Below are 19,301 nucleotides of genomic sequence, written 5' to 3' on the forward strand. Positions count from 1 at the left end.
AAATTTCAAAGTTCTTCGACGGCGAAACAGTCTTTCCATCTGCCTGGTTTTTCGAGGGATCACAAACGAAACAAGTTGACTTGTCCGAATTTCAAGAGACCAGAATCATTAACATCCGAGAAATGCGATTGGGTAGCGGTGTGAACTACGGTAAACACTATCCTACGAAGATCAGTTTTGACATCTCAAAACCTCTCTGGCTTGCTTTATTGGATAAATACGACGAGGTTACCGCGTTCTTGGGTGAGGCCAAGCGAGTCTACGAGAAAATACAGAAATATATACTGGTGCAGATTACGGAAGCAACCTCAAAGGCGTGCTATGGGTGTGAAACCGACAATCCTTCCCAAATAAAACACGACTGTCTAATGTACGACTGGAATACCCGCGTAGAAATGAACTTTACATCCGCCGTTGGTAAATTAGGGTATTCGGGGGTTACAACCACCATTGACTCAGACACATTTCTCGATGAGCGATTCTGTAAATATACGTTTTCTCATATTGTCTGTATTTCGAAGAAATTACGATTAAAATCTGAAGATGTCACACCCTAATAAATCATTGTCACACTTTTTTTAAATAAGGGTACTGCGGGTGTGTGAAATAAAGCTTTCCAAATACCACCTCAAAACCGATCGTTTGCTGCCATTTTTCTTCTACAAAACAGTTCGATTAGAAATTTTTCTAGACGGCCGTTTTTATTCCAGTTTTTAAAACCTAAACGATCGATTTCAGATGAGAATATCTTCACAAAATAATGTTAACCCTATTTGAAATTCATTTGGCAAATGATCGATTTTGATAGAGTTTTTCCAAAAAAATCTCTTCGGAGACAAAATTAAACTTATCTACTTAAAAACGATGGTTTAGGTTACCAAAAACCGCTATAAAATCGATCGTTTGTATAAACGAATATCCGTTTTGTCTTCGGTCATTTATTCGCTAAGAGTAGAGACGTTCGGTCATGTATCCATTCTACCATACATTTAACGCCATCTTGGTTCATAAACTAATTGAGTATAGGGATGTGATGCTCTTGCCTAAATTTAGTGAGATTCATTGGTATTACGCCGAATGGCAGCCGTTTTTTGATAAATTGAAACGTGAAGTTATTTTCAAGGAGGGATAACCGGATTTAACCGAATATAACGATAGTAATCTCTGCCTCCTGATAATCGATGATCTAATGACCGAAAACAAAGGACAGATCGGTTCCTTATTTAATAAAGGTACCCATCACAGAAATCTGAGCGTGATTTTCATCTCGCAAAACTTATTTCACCAATCTAAAGACTCTCGAGACATTTCTTTGAGTGCGCACTATATCATACTCATGAAGTCGCCTCGTGATAAACAACAATTGAGTACAATTGCCAGACAAATGTTCCCTGAAAACTGGCGTTTCGTGGTCGACGCGTATCGAGACGCTACGAGTAGCCCTTTCGGCTATCTACTACTTGATATGAATCAGCGATGTCCGGAGATCCATGGCGTTAGAACCGGGATCTTCCCTCACGAGTCGAGCGTCGTTTACATCCCCAGGATATAAATTAGAAAGCCTCGCTCACGATGCGGCATTCTTCAAGAATGACTTACGCTGTTCGCTCGCAAAGAGATTTGCTCTCTGTCTTAGCTAAATCGAAACGTGGTCAGAGACGAGTTTTACTGAAAAGTGCTAAGAAACCATTAATCGACGCTATATCAGAGTGTGTACATAATACATTACAAGGAAAAGTAAAATTAAACACGTCTCAAAAAGCTCGGTTAGCCAAACATTCGGGAAAACTAAGGAAGATTGCCAGTAGAAAACTATCTTGGAAACGTAAACGAGCCATTCTACTTCAAGACCGTTATGAATTTTTCTCGTTCCTCTTCCCCCTCGTTTCTACGATTATCAGCGCGATAGCCGGAAATCATTCATAATTATGCAGTACGCCCAGAAAATGTTACTCGTCCCTAGCGAGACCCTCAAAGATGATCCCTTCCCCCACCCCCAAAAACAGGTGGTAACAGGTTTAGACGGTGAGATGAATTCTATTCTAGTTCGAAAGGGTTTGGATGATAGTTCAAAATGGCGTCTATACGAGCAGACTTTACAACGGTACACTAATCTACATACTATAGCCAAGCAACCGAAGCAGATATTGTTAGAGAACAACCCTAGATCGAGTTTAAACGTAGCGTGGATAGATGATATTCCACTTAAGTATATAGCCCGTGTTCAGAAGTTAGTTGATCATATTGAAAATATCCCTGGTCAGCTTAGGTGGTTAGCTAACGGAGAAGTAGTTGTTAAAAATTCTATAGTGCCAGGATCGGATATTAGGGATATTGTTTTAGAATTTGTCAGACCTACATCGCACTCAAACACCAAACCGAGAGGATTTTACGCAGTAACGAACTTGCTAGCTCAACATGCTCCACAGTGGTTCCAGCCGCATAATCGAACATCATCGGTAAAAAAGACTCGGCTACCTCTTGCAAATAACCCGTTATCTGCTATCTCCAAATCCCCCACTAAGAAAAAGACTACGGTAAAAAAGATTAAAAAGGTTGGACTGATAAGAGCCCCATGGCTCCCCTACAAAATGTCTCCGAAATCCTAGAAGGAATTTATTTTAATCCATCTCACGAAGCCAGTTATGGAGGGGGTGGAAAAGTTATAATTGGCAGCGAAACTCTCGGGGGTCTCCAGATTGGTTAAAGGGTAGGGATTCTTATACTTTACACAAAAAGGTTTTTAGAAAGTTTAAACGTAACAAGGTTATGGTTCACCATATAGACGAGCAAAACCAGGCGGATTTAAATGATATGCGAGCCTTAGCTAAATATAACGATGGTTATAATTATATTTTAACAGTGATTGATTGTTTCAGTAGAAAGGCGTGGGCAATACCCATGAAAACAAAAACTGGGGTAGAGATGGTATCCGCATTCGAGTCAATATTTAAGGATACACTAGCATCAAAGTTACAGACGGATAAAGGGACAGAGTTTAAGAATAAGCTTTTTCAGGCCTATTTAAAGGAGAAAGGTGTGGCATTTTTCACTACCGAGAACGACGATATAAAGGCTTGTATAGTAGAACGCTTTAATGAAACTTTAAAGGGACGTATGTATAGGTACTTTACGCACAACCATACCAAGAGATATGTGGATGTATTGTCGGCTTTGGTTCAGGCATATAATAATTCCTTCCACTCAACCATAAAAATTGCTCCCTCAGAGGTTACGGGAACTAACGCACATCAAGTTTTTGACACTATCTACGCAAAATACTTTAAACAGAAAGTCGCGAGTATTAATACGATAGATTTAAAAGTCGGTGACTACGTTAGAATTTCTCATAACAAGATGGTTTTCGAGAAAGGGTATGAACATAACTTTACCATGGAAGTTTTTAAGATTACGGAAAAGATAGATAGATTCCCTCCTGTATTCAGATTGGAAGATTTGGATGAACATCCTATAAAAGGCGTGTTTTATGCTAGGGACCTCCAGTCGATAGATAAACCCGTAATGTACAGGATCGAGAAGGTTTTTCGTAGACGTACTCGAAACAAACAAAAGGAGATTTGTGTAAAGTGGTTGGGCTACCCTGAGTCTCTGTCAAGTTGGATTTACTCTCAATATGCAGTCTCCCTTCTACCTAACGCTTCCTAGCAACGCTAGTATGCAAATTTACGAAAATACCACAGCCTGCTACTCTACCAAACTATCAAAATGTATACAATTGGAGGGGGGACATTGGGAGGTTGCTCTAGTTGAGATAATATATCCAGTATCCTTTCATAATGTTAAGGAAGGCGAAGGTTACATGGAGTTAGCGGTTACTGAAATATCTCCTAAAAAACCGACGGTTCATCTTCAAGCTACCGATCCTAGTTCCAGAGCTGTTTTTAAGAATGGTGGCGTAGTGAATCATGTTGATACCGTAAAAAAACCCACCCCCATAGGGGGTATATTCACCATACCCGGCGGTTATTATATCAGTTTACCCGCGCTATTGAAACAGCTGTACCGCAGCCTCGAGTCGTGGGAATACGCATCTCGGTTTTCTTTTATCAGCGACCCCCCTCACCAATCACGTGGTTGTATTTGTAAGACGAAACACGTCGATAGCCTTTTCCCCGGTCCTATCTTAACTCCTCGGTTATAACGAGGATCTTATGCCCCTTAGTTGCCCTCCCGATCAATCCGAGATAAATTTTAGAAGCTACGCACCTGCCAGATTAAATTACTTCATACCGGATCAGCTATTTGTCTATTCCGATATAGTAAGCAATGAACTGGTAGGTGATACGATAGCGCCATTACTTCGTATTGTCGGTGTTGAAGATAAACGCTATGGCTCTATAGTCACTAAACCGTTCGATTCCCTCACTATGTTAAAATTGCTAAACGTTATTTCGAGACGTTAGAAATAGATATAAGAACGAGTTTAGGTCAAACGACGGCATTCGAGTTCGGACAGACAACCTGTAAATTACATTTTAGATCATGCCCAAACCAGACGTCTTAGGTCATCGTTGCGAGTACCGGTCGTATTACCTTGACCAGGTGGGTGAGAGGTTTCATGCGTTTTTTCTGGTAGACCACACCAAAATGGCCACGGGGTATGGGGCTTGCTCAAGGGCTTGTTTAGATGGGCTAGACCGCTATTAGTTAAGGGCGCTAAATATCTAGGCGTTAAAGCCGCTACGACGGGGTATAAAATAAAAGGCGATGTAGCCGAAGGACAGAATATAAAATCGGCTGCCAAGAGTCGATTTAACGAGACTATGGACAATATCGTCAACCCTCAGAAAGGGTCGGGCGTTTTAAAGAGGCTCAAGCTGAAAAGACTATCAGTTAATCTCAAGGGAGCAAAGAAGAAACCACGCGACATTTTCTCGCGAAAAAATGCTCTCCGTTCAAGCCCTGAAGAGTGAACTCGATATTTTTGCTTCAACAACTACCCAGACAAGTATAGAACACGGACAATGGACCTGGTATAAACCTCTATCAGCGCTCAATGACACCTCTACCGTCGAATACCACATCCCCGGAAACGGGATTATTTCATGCACAAACAATGCATTACACCCGGTTAAGTGTGCCAAAGATGACGGCGGGATTCTACCGGACGATGCTGTGGTGGCTCTCGTAAATAACGCGGCTCACTCCTTATGGCGAAATTGTGAAATCTATTTTGGTTCCACCCTCGTAACGCCGGCGACAAACAACTACTCATTCCGCGCTTACATCGAATCCCTTCTAAACTATGGACTAGCCGCTAAAAACACGCATTTGTCTTGCGCTGGTTGGGCTAAAGACGAGGCGGGTAAGATGGATGATCTAACCGGCAGCGGTTTCCTTGTCAGAATGAAAGCCGTCGAAAAATCTGTGGATATCGAATTTTACTGTCCCGTATTTAGCGATGTGTTTAATATACCCGAATATCTGGTGAATGCTGTGGATGTTAAAATGAGCTTCTCGAGAAACAAAGATGAATTTGTGCTGATGTTTAAAGAGACCGCAACCCTCAAGGGTTGCAAAATATTGCTTAAAGAAGATGGGATAAATGTACGCAAGGTTAAACTGGCACCTAAAATATTATTGGCGCATGAAGCTGCTCTCGCTAGAGGTGCTGCCCAGTATAACTTTACGCGTACCGAGATAAAAACGAAAACTTTGTCAGCGTACACGCAGAGTCAGAGTTTCGACAATATATATCTAGGTGCCCTCCCTGCTCGCGTCATAATCGGTCTAGTTTCCAACAAGGCGTTCAAGGGTAGCTACACCCATAACCCCTTTAACTTTAAAAATTACAATTTGAATCATTTAGCTTTGTAACTAAAGCCTTAACACCGAATTTTACTAAAAAATTGTTTATGAGAGAGTACCACACCTTGTTTTCAGGGTGTAATATTCATTATAAGGACGACGGTAACGATATATCCCCTTTCGAGTACGCTAACGGGTACACCTTATATGCCTTCGATTTGACCTCTGATATTTCGGCTAGTGATTCCAACTTCTGGAATATTGTTAAACAAGGTCAATTACGATTGGATCTAGGTTTTGCGTCCGCCATACCCGAAGCTGTTGTTTGCATCGTTTACGCCGAGTTTCAAAGCTTGATTCAAGTTGATAAAAATAGAAACGTGATTGTCGATTATTAATGTCAGCAACAAACACAGTAGATTTAAATTACGCCCTATCAAAAACCCATAGTTTTTTTGGAGTTTTTGATTCGGATAGGCTCCCCCATAAGGTTTCTAAATATCCAATGTCTCTCGTTATAAACTTTGATCAACACCATAGACGAGGGTCGCACTGGATTTCCATTTACATAGACGCCCTACGTGTGGGTTACTACTTCGATAGCTTCGGCTTGCCGCCATATTTTATACCTTGCATAAGATTGTTTCTATCGGAACATTGTAAGAAATGGTCGTGTGGGAGGAGGCAACTACAGAGTCTTGATAGTAAAGTTTGTAGGCAATACAGCGCCTTGTATATTATACATAGAAGTTTGAAGAAAAGTACTAAAAGCTTTTTGGATGGGTTTTCCCAGAGGCAACGCCAGAATGATCTGAAGATCACGAAACGCTTCAATAATCATATAATAAGACTGAAAAGGAGTCTGAATCGCATGTAAAGTGTACCGTATTTAAGCAATTTTTCAGAATACACTTCTAATGACAATGTAATAAAAGAATTCGTGTACAAAAACTTTTTAATAAAATTATAAATTTTTATTTTTTCCTATTTCTAGTTCTTTAAATCGGTCATTAAATTTTCTTATTAATCGATGACCACAAGATAGGGATGACCTTTTGATTGGTGCAAGACTCGTGAGTTTGTGCATATGGCTCTGCATAGCCACTGTCTTCCTTCCGAAACGGCTCGTCAACGTGTTGATAGCCTTTTGATAATTCTCGTTGGTTAGGACAAACCCTCCAACCGCCTTCGCGGCTGCTCCTTGCAGATAAGACCGTAAGTAGTTGAACTTGTCTATATCAGCTAACTTGGCGTTGTCATGAATCGTACTCTTAAATTGGCCCCAGAAGCTCTGCCATTGTGTTGCTTCTCCAGAGAATGGCTGTATAGTTAAACGAGGCAATTTAACTTCTATGTTAGCTCCTCTTTGCTCTGTGATGCTGCAGTTTCTTGCTTCTGCTACCACTGAATTGGCTCTCCCATTGATTTTTCTCATGGCTCGGGTTTTCGCGGCGATGATGGTCTCGTTAATTTCTTCCGAACTATTGGCTTCTTCCTCGATCTCGTCTCCATTATCTTCGGGAATTAGGTTCATTATACTCTCGTTCAGCTCATTCAGGGTGGTAGACTTGGCATCTAATTGAGTAATTAACTGCTCTACGGTCTCGTTGTCAACTTCATCTTCGTCTAGAAGCTCGTACAGTTTATTTAAGATTCTCGTTGTTCTCGCTCGAATAGTTCCTCTTGATCTTTTCAACTTATCCATTACCTCTTCGTTTTCACTTAAAACTCGCACCGTAAGTACTCAAACTCAATCGCGGACTACAGAAAACGCAACTAATTTCACTCAATTAACTCTGTCTCCCGGGTTTCGGCACCAAGAAATGTTACGTATTTCGCGAACTTAGTAATACACGGTAAATAAATTAAAAACTTTATTTATTTAGGTCAGGACATGACTATTGTTTCTATCAATTAAACTGTACAAGGTAAAATGAAACAACTGCAACTCACTACAACTCTGTAACTACTCAACTGCCACTCATCTTATCACAGCTAGTCTTTTGCTTATATACTAAATTTAAGTCTAATTTAAGTCTATTTCTATAGATAACACTGATAAAAAATATAATTTTTTGATCTAAGATTTAAGGTTAAAACATTAAATTTATGTAGTCCGCTTTTTTAACTTTCATCCGCAACAAGCCCGTAGCGCTCTCTATGGGGGACGAACGGAAAATTTTGTTCTTAACTGCCACGTGCAAGGTGAGGAGAAAATTTTCTACAAGGATATTATTTCTTTGTATCCGAAAGTTTGTCGCGATTGTCCGTACCCTAGCGGCCACCCCATAATCTATAACAGAGATTTTGACAAATCGCCAGGGTGGTATTTTGGCGTTATGAGTTGTCGTCTGCTGGCCCCTCAAGATCTCCACATCCCCTTAATTCCCTTTCGCAGCGGTGGTAAATTAGCCTACGCCCTCTGTCGCACGTGTCTAGAATTGCGAGCGGAAATCTGCGATCACACTGTCAATGAACGGGCTTTCGAATCAGTCTGGCCAACGGTCGAAGTCTATGCCGCTATGGAGCATGGTTATAAACTTCTCGATATATTCGAGGTTTACCATTATCCAAAAACGGAATACTTCTTCGCCCAGTACATGACTGATTTTATCGCCTTGAAAGTGAAGAATTCCGGATTTCCCGCTCACGCGCAAACGCCTCTGCAAAAAGAGGCGTATATCGCTGACATAAACAAGAATGAAAAGCTCTCGCTGACGGTGGCGGATATTCAATCAAATCCTTCCCTGCGTAATATCGCAAAAATTAATTTAAATTCTCTTTGGGGTCGCATGGCATTAAATACGGGAAAGATTCGCAGCATCTTTATCAACAATTATTACGAATTGATACGATACGCGAGCGATTACACTCTGGAATTAGTCGACTTACGGCCCGTTACGGAGTCGATCGCTCTCTTATCGTACAAAGCCAAAACCGATCACATTCTAGACTACAAACTGGGGTCTGCCATCGTGGGGAGCTTCGTTTCTTGCTACGGGCGACTCGAATTGAACAAGATGCTGCTTCAATTGGACCGCGCAGCTTTGTATTGTGACACCGTTTCCATAATCTACCGCCATCTACCGGGAGAGTTTGACATTCCGACTGGCAATCATATTGGTTGCTGGGCGGACGAACTCGGCGGTGATTATATAACTTCCTTTTGTAGTACCGGTGCCAAAAGTTACTCGTTTCGCACTAGCAAAGGAAAAGAAGTTAAGAAAATTAAAGGGTTGACGTTAAATCGAGAAAATCTGGAAAAACTTGACTTTGAAACCTTTGAAAGTGTGGCGATGAATCCGGAAAAGGAAGTTACAGTCAATGTCCCTTTTAATTTTAAACGGGACAAATACAAGCTGCAGCTAGAGGCCGTTAAAATCACCAAAAGATTTCGCCAAACCTCGAATAAGAGATTGTTGAACGCCGATTTGACAACCAGTCGACCGTACGGTTTTAAAGAGTCAGCATCCGCTTCAACATCTCTCGCGCATGAATTACGAGGCTAGGCGAAGACATACTTTCGAGGGCTTGTGGGAATCTTGCGTTCCTATCGAAGCCCTGGCCAAAGACGGTTTCTATCTTGCAGATGTAGAAACACAGACGACGCGCTGCGCCTTTTGCGGCATTGCCCTGTACCAGTGGCGTTGCACGGACAGTCCATCGAGGGAATATCGCAAGCACAGTCCATCGTGCGCGATGGTTTCCAAAAAGGCGTGCAACAACAAACCACTGCGGCAAGGGTTTCCCGACTTCCCGACCAACGATGGCACGGATGTTTGCGACCATCTGGTTCAGACATGCCCAACCACCAACGAAGAGCGGTCGGGAACCGAAAAAGTGCGCGTGCGCATCCTTCCGTCGTGTTCGCTACTGTAGTGCGTGTTTACATCCTACCACCCTCCGAGTCGCGCGTCAACTTTAACCTCCTCAACGCCCAACGCTTCCGCCAGCGTTGTCTGGAATTAGAAGAGAAACTTTTTAAAAAAACAATTACTTAATAGGGGAATTTTTTTGGGTAAAAGGGTTTCGTTTATATTGTTTAAATATTTTCTAATTTGTGTTTATTAAGGGTCTTTGGGTTTTGGGTTAATTGTATTTTTGATTATATATATTATATATATATATATATATAAACTGTTAATTAAAATAAAAATGTTTATTAATCAAGATGAATCCAGCCGAGTCAGTCTCGCATTCTTTAAAGTTCCAAACACCCGCTCAGTTTCTAATCGTGGGGCCAACGCAAGCGGGAAAAAGCTTTCTTTTAAGTAACTTATTGCAAAATTATCAGCTTATGTTTGACCCACCGCATAAAAAGGTTATTTATTGCTACGCGGCCTGGCAGCCAAACTACGAAAAATTGAAACAATTGATTCCGGGAATTCAATTTATTCAAGGATATCCAACGGCTGATCCAGACTTTTGGGAAATGAATCGCGATTCCTACTTGATACTAGACGACTTAGCTAGCCAATTATTTAAGCAAGCTCATATTGCTGATTTAGTGTGCGTGACGTCGCATCATTTAGGGTATACGGTCATTATTATTACTCAACAACTGTTTCCCAAGGGTAGCCAATCGCGGATAATTTCTCAAAACTCTTCCTATTTTATAATAATGAAAAATCCTCGAGATGTTGCCTCTATTAAATATTTAGCGCAACAAATAAGTCCAGATAACCCGAGACGTATTACGGATGCGTACAGGCTAGCCACTAAAGAACCCTATAGTTATTTGTTAATTGATTTAAAACAAGAAACTCCGGAAAATTTACGATTAAGGTCGCGTGTTCTACCTCACGAATCGCCTATGTATGTCTATGTCGATTAAATTTAATTGTCATTTGAATAATGGCCCCACGTGTTAAACATCGATCAGGAAAACGCTCCCGACTCGTCGTAGCCCGTCCCTCGACAAAGTTTGCGTCAAACTAGCTGTAAACAACGGCGAACCCTCTTAAACAATAGTAGCACGCCCCAATTAAAGAGCATTCAGACACTTTGTAAGAATTTAAAGGGCGGAGGCATTTATTTGAGTAAAGACCGTAAGAAAAGGTTAGCAAAGTACAAGAAAATTATTAGACAACTCGGATCAAGTACCTTGTCGCAGAAAAGCAAAAAAAAGCTGTTGTTGCAGCAATCAGGTGGTTTTCTTACGACGTTGCCTGCAGCAATTTTGCCTTCAATTGTCCAAGCCATAGCTGCTAAACTATGAAACAAATGGTGCTAGTGCCGGCTAGCGCCCTAACTTCAACAGCTGCCCAAGAACATTCGGCCTTGGACCGAGAGATTGATGATATTTTAAAATCGCCATTGAATGCTTACGATAAATTATATAAATATTTGGACGCTTTTAAGAAATATTTAAGTATCGAGAAACAAATTCCTTTACCTAAATTTGAGGTCGTCATTCCTACAATTGCAATGTCACCCACGCCGTCATTACCGGTCACCCCTAAAATGCCGCCGCGAAAAAAACAATTGTCATGGCCGAGCTATGCCACGTCATCACCGACAACAAGCACGTCGGGCAGTTCTTTTACTACGCCTAAACGAACCGAGCCTCGACAAAGGGTTTTTAAAAGCGAAACGGCTGCGGGGACACCAACACGAGAAGATTTTTACCAACAATTTGGGCCGACCTATGTTGGAGATATGGTGAAACGGCAAGCCGAAGTTCTGGCAAATCGTTTGCAAAAAACATTTTTTACGCCAAAAAGAGAGCTAGAAGAAGGGGCTGTTGGTTATGCAAATCCCGACGACGCTTTTCAAGAAGAAATTGCCGATGAACAAGAGAATCTAGAGGAGGCGGAAGCGGACAATCTAACGGACTTGGAAAACCTGTTTGAGACGGCCTCCGCTAAACAGAAGAACAAGAAAAAACAGAAAAAACCTCGGAAAAAGAAAGACGAGCTTCAAAATCTCGGTCCAGTAGTTCCATCTAACGAACGAAGAGCTAAACACCATAAATGGCGTGATATTGATTAAATGTAATATTAAGACAAATAAAAAATTGTTTTATTGTGAACAATATCTGTGTACATGTTTTTTTAAATGTAAAGATAAATATAATAAGGCGACATAGTCGTTAAGTTTAAGGTTATTAGCGTAAATGGCGTCTAATATCGTCTTTCTAGCCACGCCCTCGCAGCGGAGTGCTAGGTACAGACTACAATGCAGACCGCACAGTTGAAAAAATGGATGTTGAATTTGTTGTTTATTGTAAACAACTCGTTTCCCGTATCGTTTTAAATTAACTTTATAGTATCGCGGCGACTTTCCGTAAGTGCAAAACATTTCTACCGTGTCATTGTTAGAAAAGCACGCTATCCAATGTTCTCCAGCCTCTCCAGCAGCTTCGTTATTGAATATAAAGCAAAATTTGGGCCTTTTAGGATGTGCTGGGAGTTTATCTACGGGGAAGCATCCTAAATAGTAGGGTCGCGTTCATTTGTCGCAAGTTAAAAGAGCGTTTATTTGCGAAGTGTTCATAATTTAGTGTTGACCAGGCCCGTCTCGGGTAACAAGACTTTTTGTAGTTCGGCGCCGTAGAAAACACCCAAAATTTGCTCCCCCTTTAAATCCGCTACGCGTTAGACGGGTGGTGACCTGGGTATGACGTCAACAACGCGGAATATTTCGTCAGTAAACGTGCCTCCCGAGCTAGTTTTTCTAAATACTCGACTAGCTATAGAGAGACGCACGTGATCGCCAACTTTAAGCCTCGGTGCGTATCGATTAATTCCGTTTGACTTCCCGTACAGTTTATTCCAAATGATTGATTCGTTATCTATATTAACATGAGCCGGTGCAATTCCAGTAGTTGAATGAACCCGTTCATTATAGGCTTGAGTAATTAAAGGTAAATATTTAACGTAATTTTTATTCCCTGTGGCCGTAATAACCCGGGCAATTTGTTCCTTAATTGTTCTAATAAAGCGTTCCGCTAGACTGGCCTTATGCTGACTCCGGGCAAAATGTATTTGCACATTGTGACGTTTTAAAAAGGAAGCAAAGTTGCGCGAACTAAATTCTCCACCGTAGTCAGTGTATATTTTTAAAGGGATCCTCTCTCGAAATATTTTTTTAAAAGCTTCGATAACCTCGCCAGATGTTTTGTTTCTAAGAGGTATTGTCCATCCGTAGCGGCTTAAGACGTCAATGACGCACAAAACAGCGAACATTTTTATTAAAACGTTTTAATTTCGGTAGATCCAACAAATCAGCTTGAAAAACGTCATCGATAGTCGAGGCGTACACCTGGTTGGTTTTGAATCGGAAATGTCGAAATCGGTGTTTCGTGTAGGCGGGTTGTTTCTCGAGAAAGGCGATTAATTTTGCTTTTGGCACGTCCGGTAAGGCCTTTTGTAATCTCGCTAGCGAGCCATAGGCGGCCTCATTAGCCACGTCGTAATAAATTTTTCTAATTTTAGCGTCCATGTCTTAACAAGTATAAATAACGACTAAATAGTTTCCCAATAAACAACTTTATTTAATACACACAAAGGTATTTTATAAAAACAATATCAGTTAAACAAATACGATATATCAGTACATTTATTTTAATAGCCATAAATCAAGGCATTCTTTAAATCGGCAAAACTGTTGACAAAATAAGCGTAAATATCCTCTTGATCCTCGATCCATCCGTGTTCAGTCTCAAATTGATGCAAAATTTTCTCACGATCCAATTGAGGCAGCGCTTCGTGCAAATTACGTTCGACTCGATCACTGAAATTTGTGTCAAATTCCGAGCAGCTTTGAGAGTGGCATATTTGTTTTCGACACTCAACGTTGGCGCAAGTGGAAGTAACGTCAAACAAAGTGGTAGTGAGCTCGTTTAAAATTAATTCGCGCATGCGACAGACAGCTATCCCTTTAGCCTTGAGATCCTCGTCAATCAACGGTTTTAAATCGATCAATGTCTGCCATCCTGTTTTGTTCAGGCTAAATCCTTCGCTGGTGCTAAAGTTGAGGAAATAACGACTGCCGCCGCCTCGTTCATAGTATCGAAGATCGATTAGACGTTCATCTTTCGAGTTGACGAAGCATTCCAGCTTGAGGCGCTCTTTGACGGGCAACCAAATATGATAGCGAGGTATTTTTCCGTCAAAAAAGGACGTGAGTTCATTTTGAAACCGAAACAAAGCGTACCAGGCGTTAGGTTTTAATATAGTTTTTGTACGCGTATCCGGTCTTTGAATTAATATTTTAGGTTCAATTGATTCAATGACGCAAATGTCGAGCTTTGGCGTGACGGTGTGTACTTGGTGCATATTGGCTCGCGACTGATATTGTATTTATAAAGTTTTAGTCTTTTATACGTTGGGGTGATTATAAATAATTTCTCTGTTTTTAGATATTATTAATTGGTTGTTTGGAAATTCGGCCATGACAATGCACGTGACGATTTCGGTTAGCGGAGAGCTAAATCTTAACGATAATCGCAAGTTACCAGTCTGGGGCATGGAATTTAGACCTAACGAAGCGAGATGTTCTCTACTCAAATCAAAAACAACGACAAAAAAGCCTTTTTTATATAAATCGTAAGAAATTATATTTCCCCGGTCAAGACCTAATATCTCGAGACCCTCGAATAAAGAATTGTAACATCTAACGTATTGATCGTCGTCAAAATTGGGCGTAAACGGGATATCGGGATAATTTTGAGAATTTAAAGAGAATTGCATGAAATCGAGTTTGAAATGTTGGAGATCCAGGGGGTTGGAAGTTGCTTCCCCTACAAATTTTGTATTAGTAACGAAAGCCACGACAGTTCGCGAGGGTAATTGCCCCGTAAACAAGCTGTCCCTAATAAAATCTTGCGTTCCGGTGGTTATTAAGAAATTTTTCATAACAATAGAGTTTACTTCGTAGCGAGCGTTTATTCCCGAGTTTAACATCTGGGCGTGAGCTAGTTGCAGTTCGGGAATAACCTCAATTTCGCACGTAAACAAGGTGCATACCGTTAAATCAATCTTATACTTTTTGCCCGTTTCATTGTGAATAATAGCGAAATCCGTGGAGCTTCGATGAAGTCTAATTCGCACCTCGATATTATCTAGCAAGAATTTGGGCGTTTTGAACATATCCAAAAATAATTCGCCAATTACATCGCACGTCTTTGATTGTGCCACGCGTTTAGCGCGACGACCAATACCATTATCTTCTTTGTTGATATTGGCGTCCGCTAAAGCCGTCGCCGGATCGATAATGGTATCCAAATAATATAACATAGAAGTTAACCAGGAATTGGCCGCCGTTTGTCCATAATTTAAAATTATTTTAAAATAGGCCATGTATGGGTACATATTATTAGGTTGCTGGACAGCGACGCCATTAAGAAATAATTCTACTTGACAAAATAGCGAGGCAATTATTAAATTTGTCACCGAGACTTTCTTTTCCGCATCTGGAACGGCCGTGCCGTCCTCGTGCAAAACGCGAAACTTTAATCTCAGAAGAGTTTTAGTCAAATCATGATAATTGTTAGAGGGCGGAATAATAAATTCTACATATTTAGCATTAGTTAGTGGGGCAATTGGATAATGAGCAGTCGTTTTAGTCCCAACAATATTATTATTTACCACTGGCTTTTCAAATACTTCAAAATCGGATAGAACACTTTCGTAGGTCGACATGTTTAGTCTAGAAAATCGCGTTTAGTGCGTCGCTTAACACGTTTGCTCCGGCTTGTTTTAGCAGTCCTCTTTCGTTTTCGACCCGTCCCGCTCTGAGTGTTGACGAACCGGTCCACGCCTTTATGTAGTAGGGAATTTATTGATTGTTTAACATTTCTTTTAATCGATTCTCGAGGTGATATTCCGGGGTTTTGGGCATCGCTAATTACTCTACTCGTTAACCCGACAGCTTCGGACGCTAAAGTACTAATGGCCGGCCTAATAAAGGGTGTAATTTTGCGCAATAAAGAATTGAAGATACCACCAACACTGAAACGACCCCCCGATTGGAAAACGTTTGCGTGTAAAGCCGGAAGGGACGATCCTCTTTGGAAATACAGAGTGTATCTATTAGGTACCATTGCTCCTGTTCTATTGACGTCGACGTCTAAAAAACAGTTTAATATATACTTTACCCACATTAAACGGGATATTTTCCCCGTAATCGGATTTCAATTCAATTTCAATTTCTTGTATATCGCTAGTTGAAATTGGATAAAAATCGATATTATTAAATATCTCCTGGTTCTCCTCGTCTAGCAGCGAAAAAGCCGGCATTTTTATGAAACGTAGCAGAGGGGCTTGACCACCACCCACTACTTGTTGACGGATAATATTGGTATAAACAAACATGGCATCGACGCCTCTCATGATATCCGCGGGATACTCTGACGTCTCGTTATTGATATACCGATCTAATTGATTACTACTAAAACCTAACAATCGTCCCAATCCTCGTCCGGGTGTTGTTTTGGGAAACAAAATTGAGACCGTATCGTTCAGTTTTGAAACCGTGACGGTTCCGTCTACATTCTGCGTAAATTTTAGACTTTTTCTATGCGTCGGCGACATGGCTTCGCTCATAGCACTTAAAACATCGCTAATATGATAATATACCCCGGGAGGAATCTCGCACGCGAAATTATCAACTCGTCTGGCTTGAGACCCGGGTAAATACGGCTGGTCAGCCATATTTGGGTCTTCTGGAAATCTACCCACATCGTATTCGCTAGTCCAAAAATTATTATCCGCTGTCAGGGTCATTATTCTTAATCGAGGATTTACCAGAGCTAATCCCGAATGACTGTGTTGAAAAAATTCTCCCTCTTCGGGAATGTTAAATAACTGAGCCATTGGTCCAGCTACCGACACGCGAACACCTGGCTCTATTTCGAGACGAACATAAAATCTATCTTCCAGCGCCGTTTTGAGAATGTACATTTTAAAATACTGGCGGGGCATATATTCTTGAACCCCCAATAACTGATTTATAATTTTTAAATGTAAAGAGAAGGGAATTACGGCCCCGCTCTCCGTAAAATCGCAGGTATAATCGCCCGCGGGTATTTTGATTTTTGTGAAACTAGTCTTAGTAAATAGATACATTAGTGAGTCATGAACGCGATAATTTACAAATGTGTCATCAGTTGTTTTGAAATGCGTAAAATTACGCTCTAAAGGTTTAGTGGATAGAAACGTCCCACCAACGTATTCAGCTTCTAAATTTAATATATCACGCAATTCCTTTGGGAAGAGCATTTCAATTTTTGCCGGACTATAGACTCTAAAATAACGTTCCGCTCCTTGTTTAATAACGCTAAATTCGGCCTGTTGCAATCTTAAAGGGTCAAAATTGCGCGCAGTTATTTGGAGGTTCTCAGCAATTTCTTCATAAATCTTATAATCATCTGTCGATCTAAACTCGCCAGACATTTTAAAAAAGAAATAAAGCCAGGGTTCTTCCCAGGGGTATAGCGCTTTATGGTTCTATTGACTCGATATTCTACGTATGCATTGTCTTTGTCTATAGTATATTCTTCTAACGTCATGCTCAAGGGCCCTAGTTGGTGTCTTCCGGAGTAATATCTATCGGGGTCAGCGCCAAGCAATTTAGCTACTTGGGGAGAAAATTTAATTTCCACCCATTCCGGTGTTTTGAAATTATACACGATAGCATACCCCCAATTATCAACTGTGTGGTATGTTACTTGAATTTTTTTAAATACTAATTTTTCTAAAGTGTTGGCTACGGCTCGATAAAGCCCTTCGGCGTTTTTCTCTGGCGTTTTACTGGCTTTAAAAGTTTGAGGTAAGAACAATACTGTGTAATTGTCATAATCTTCAGGGTTAATAGGCTTAGGCTCTTCGGGAATAATTGGTTCAGGCTTTTTTTCGACGGATCAACCGGCTGCGGAAACAAGGGTTTTTCATCAACCGGTGGTGGGGAGGGGGTCGGTAATATGGGTAGCTCAAAAGTAGAGGATGTTGTAGAGTCTGGAGATTTTGAGAGGTCAGGCTTGGATGGGTCGGGTTTCGATAGGTCGGGTTTCGGTAAGTCGGGTTTCGGTAAGTCAGTTTTAGATGGGTCTGTAAATATATATATTTCCTCAACCTCCATTGGCGAGGGGGTCGGCGTCAGTGGTTCAGAAATAGCGGGTTTTGATAGATCGAGTTTCGGTAAGTCAGGCTTTAATGGGTCTGGTGTTGGAGTTTTCGGGTCATCTGGAAGTTTCAGGGGATCTGACTCCGGCTTTGGCTTTGGTTGTTCAACTTTTGGTACTTCGGACTTTGTTGTCTCCGGCTTTGGCTTTGGTTGTTCAACTTTTGGTGGCTCTGTAGTCAAAATCTTTGAAGGATCTGAAGAGACGGGGTTGGCCTAGTTGTTGTTGTTGTTGTAGTAGTAGATGTTGGGCTAGTTGTTGTGGCAGATGTTAGGCTAGTTGTTGTGGTAGATGTTGGCTTAGCCGTTGTGGTAGGGGCTGAATTAGTCGAGCTTGGAGGTATTAGTTTATCCGTACTTGGAGGTATTGGTTTATTTGAACTTGGAGGTATCGGTTTAGTCGAAGTTGGAGGTAACTGTTTATTTGAACTTTGAGGTATTGGTTTAGTCGAACTTGGAGGTAACGGTTTACCTGAAGCTGGAGGTAACGTTTTAGATGGGTCAGGCCCTGAATATGTTGGATAATAAGGCTTTGGAGAGGTTTGTTTTGGAATAGTTATTTTGGGTGGTGGTGGTGGGGGAGGGGTTATTTTGGATGGCTGTGGTTGTACAAATACTACGGGTTCAGTCGTAGCAATAGGTATTGGAAGAAAAGGCGTAGTTCGTGGTAAAATAGGTATAGATGGCGGTACAGGCCTATATTCCGGCTGGGGCTTTTTTCTTATTGGCGGAACTTCATAGTTTGTTTTACGTTTAATGGCTGCCTTAGGAATGTACTTGTAATCAAATTTTTTTTTAAAACTATCTCCAACATTATCAATTTCGATTTCCACGTAATTGTTAGTGTAATTTAAACTTATATTTTTAGCATGCTTTGATACAGGATATTTGGATATATAGGGAACATCTTCGTAATTATTCTCCTTAAATTCAAATAGCGTGGCCAAGGGGGAATCAGCTGGTATTTTGAACCGTATGTTTTCCTCTCCTAAAACTTGCAGGTAAACGGGAAAGTTTGTATCTAACTGTTTTCCAAGGGCCCCGTCTTTATATTTATTCACTAATTTAAAAGATAATTTGCCTTTTAAATACGGATGACTGTTTACATCATCATTTAACAGCTCGACAAAATTTTGGGGCAGTTCGTACTCTTTGGTCTTGGTATAACGATTGACAGGTATCTCTATTTTTTGATATTCAACAGGCTCTCTAACAGCTGCATAGTTGTCACGGTTTAGGTCACTTACGACCTGAATTTCAAACTTGTTAAACTCTTCGCTTATATTCACCCAATGATTTGGAAATATGATTTCCGCCAACCCAACTTCATAATCACTAGTCAAGTTAAGGGGCTGATGCAAATAATTATTAAAACTTGACTGGGTATTGTTTGGATATATATCGAGACA

The 19,301-nt window shown here is 40.8% G+C and overlaps 1 protein-coding gene across 1 annotated transcript; it reads left to right on the plus strand.

Moving 5' to 3' along the window:
* The first annotated feature begins 4,905 nt into the window (after window positions 1-4,905).
* Window positions 4,906-6,167, plus strand: LOC149664096 (uncharacterized protein F54H12.2-like). Its single transcript, XM_089842001.1, has 2 exons — window positions 4,906-5,768; window positions 5,831-6,167. Exons 1-2 carry the CDS (start codon window positions 4,906-4,908, stop codon window positions 6,165-6,167), a joined length of 1,200 nt encoding a protein of 399 aa, XP_089698127.1.
* Window positions 6,168-19,301: the final 13,134 nt, after the last annotated feature.

Source organism: Phalangium opilio, unplaced genomic scaffold, assembly GCF_054372755.1.
Source record: "Phalangium opilio isolate 3A_F unplaced genomic scaffold, DU_Popi_V2 ptg000061l_1, whole genome shotgun sequence".
In the NCBI taxonomy this organism is placed as follows: domain Eukaryota; kingdom Metazoa; phylum Arthropoda; class Arachnida; order Opiliones; family Phalangiidae; genus Phalangium; species Phalangium opilio.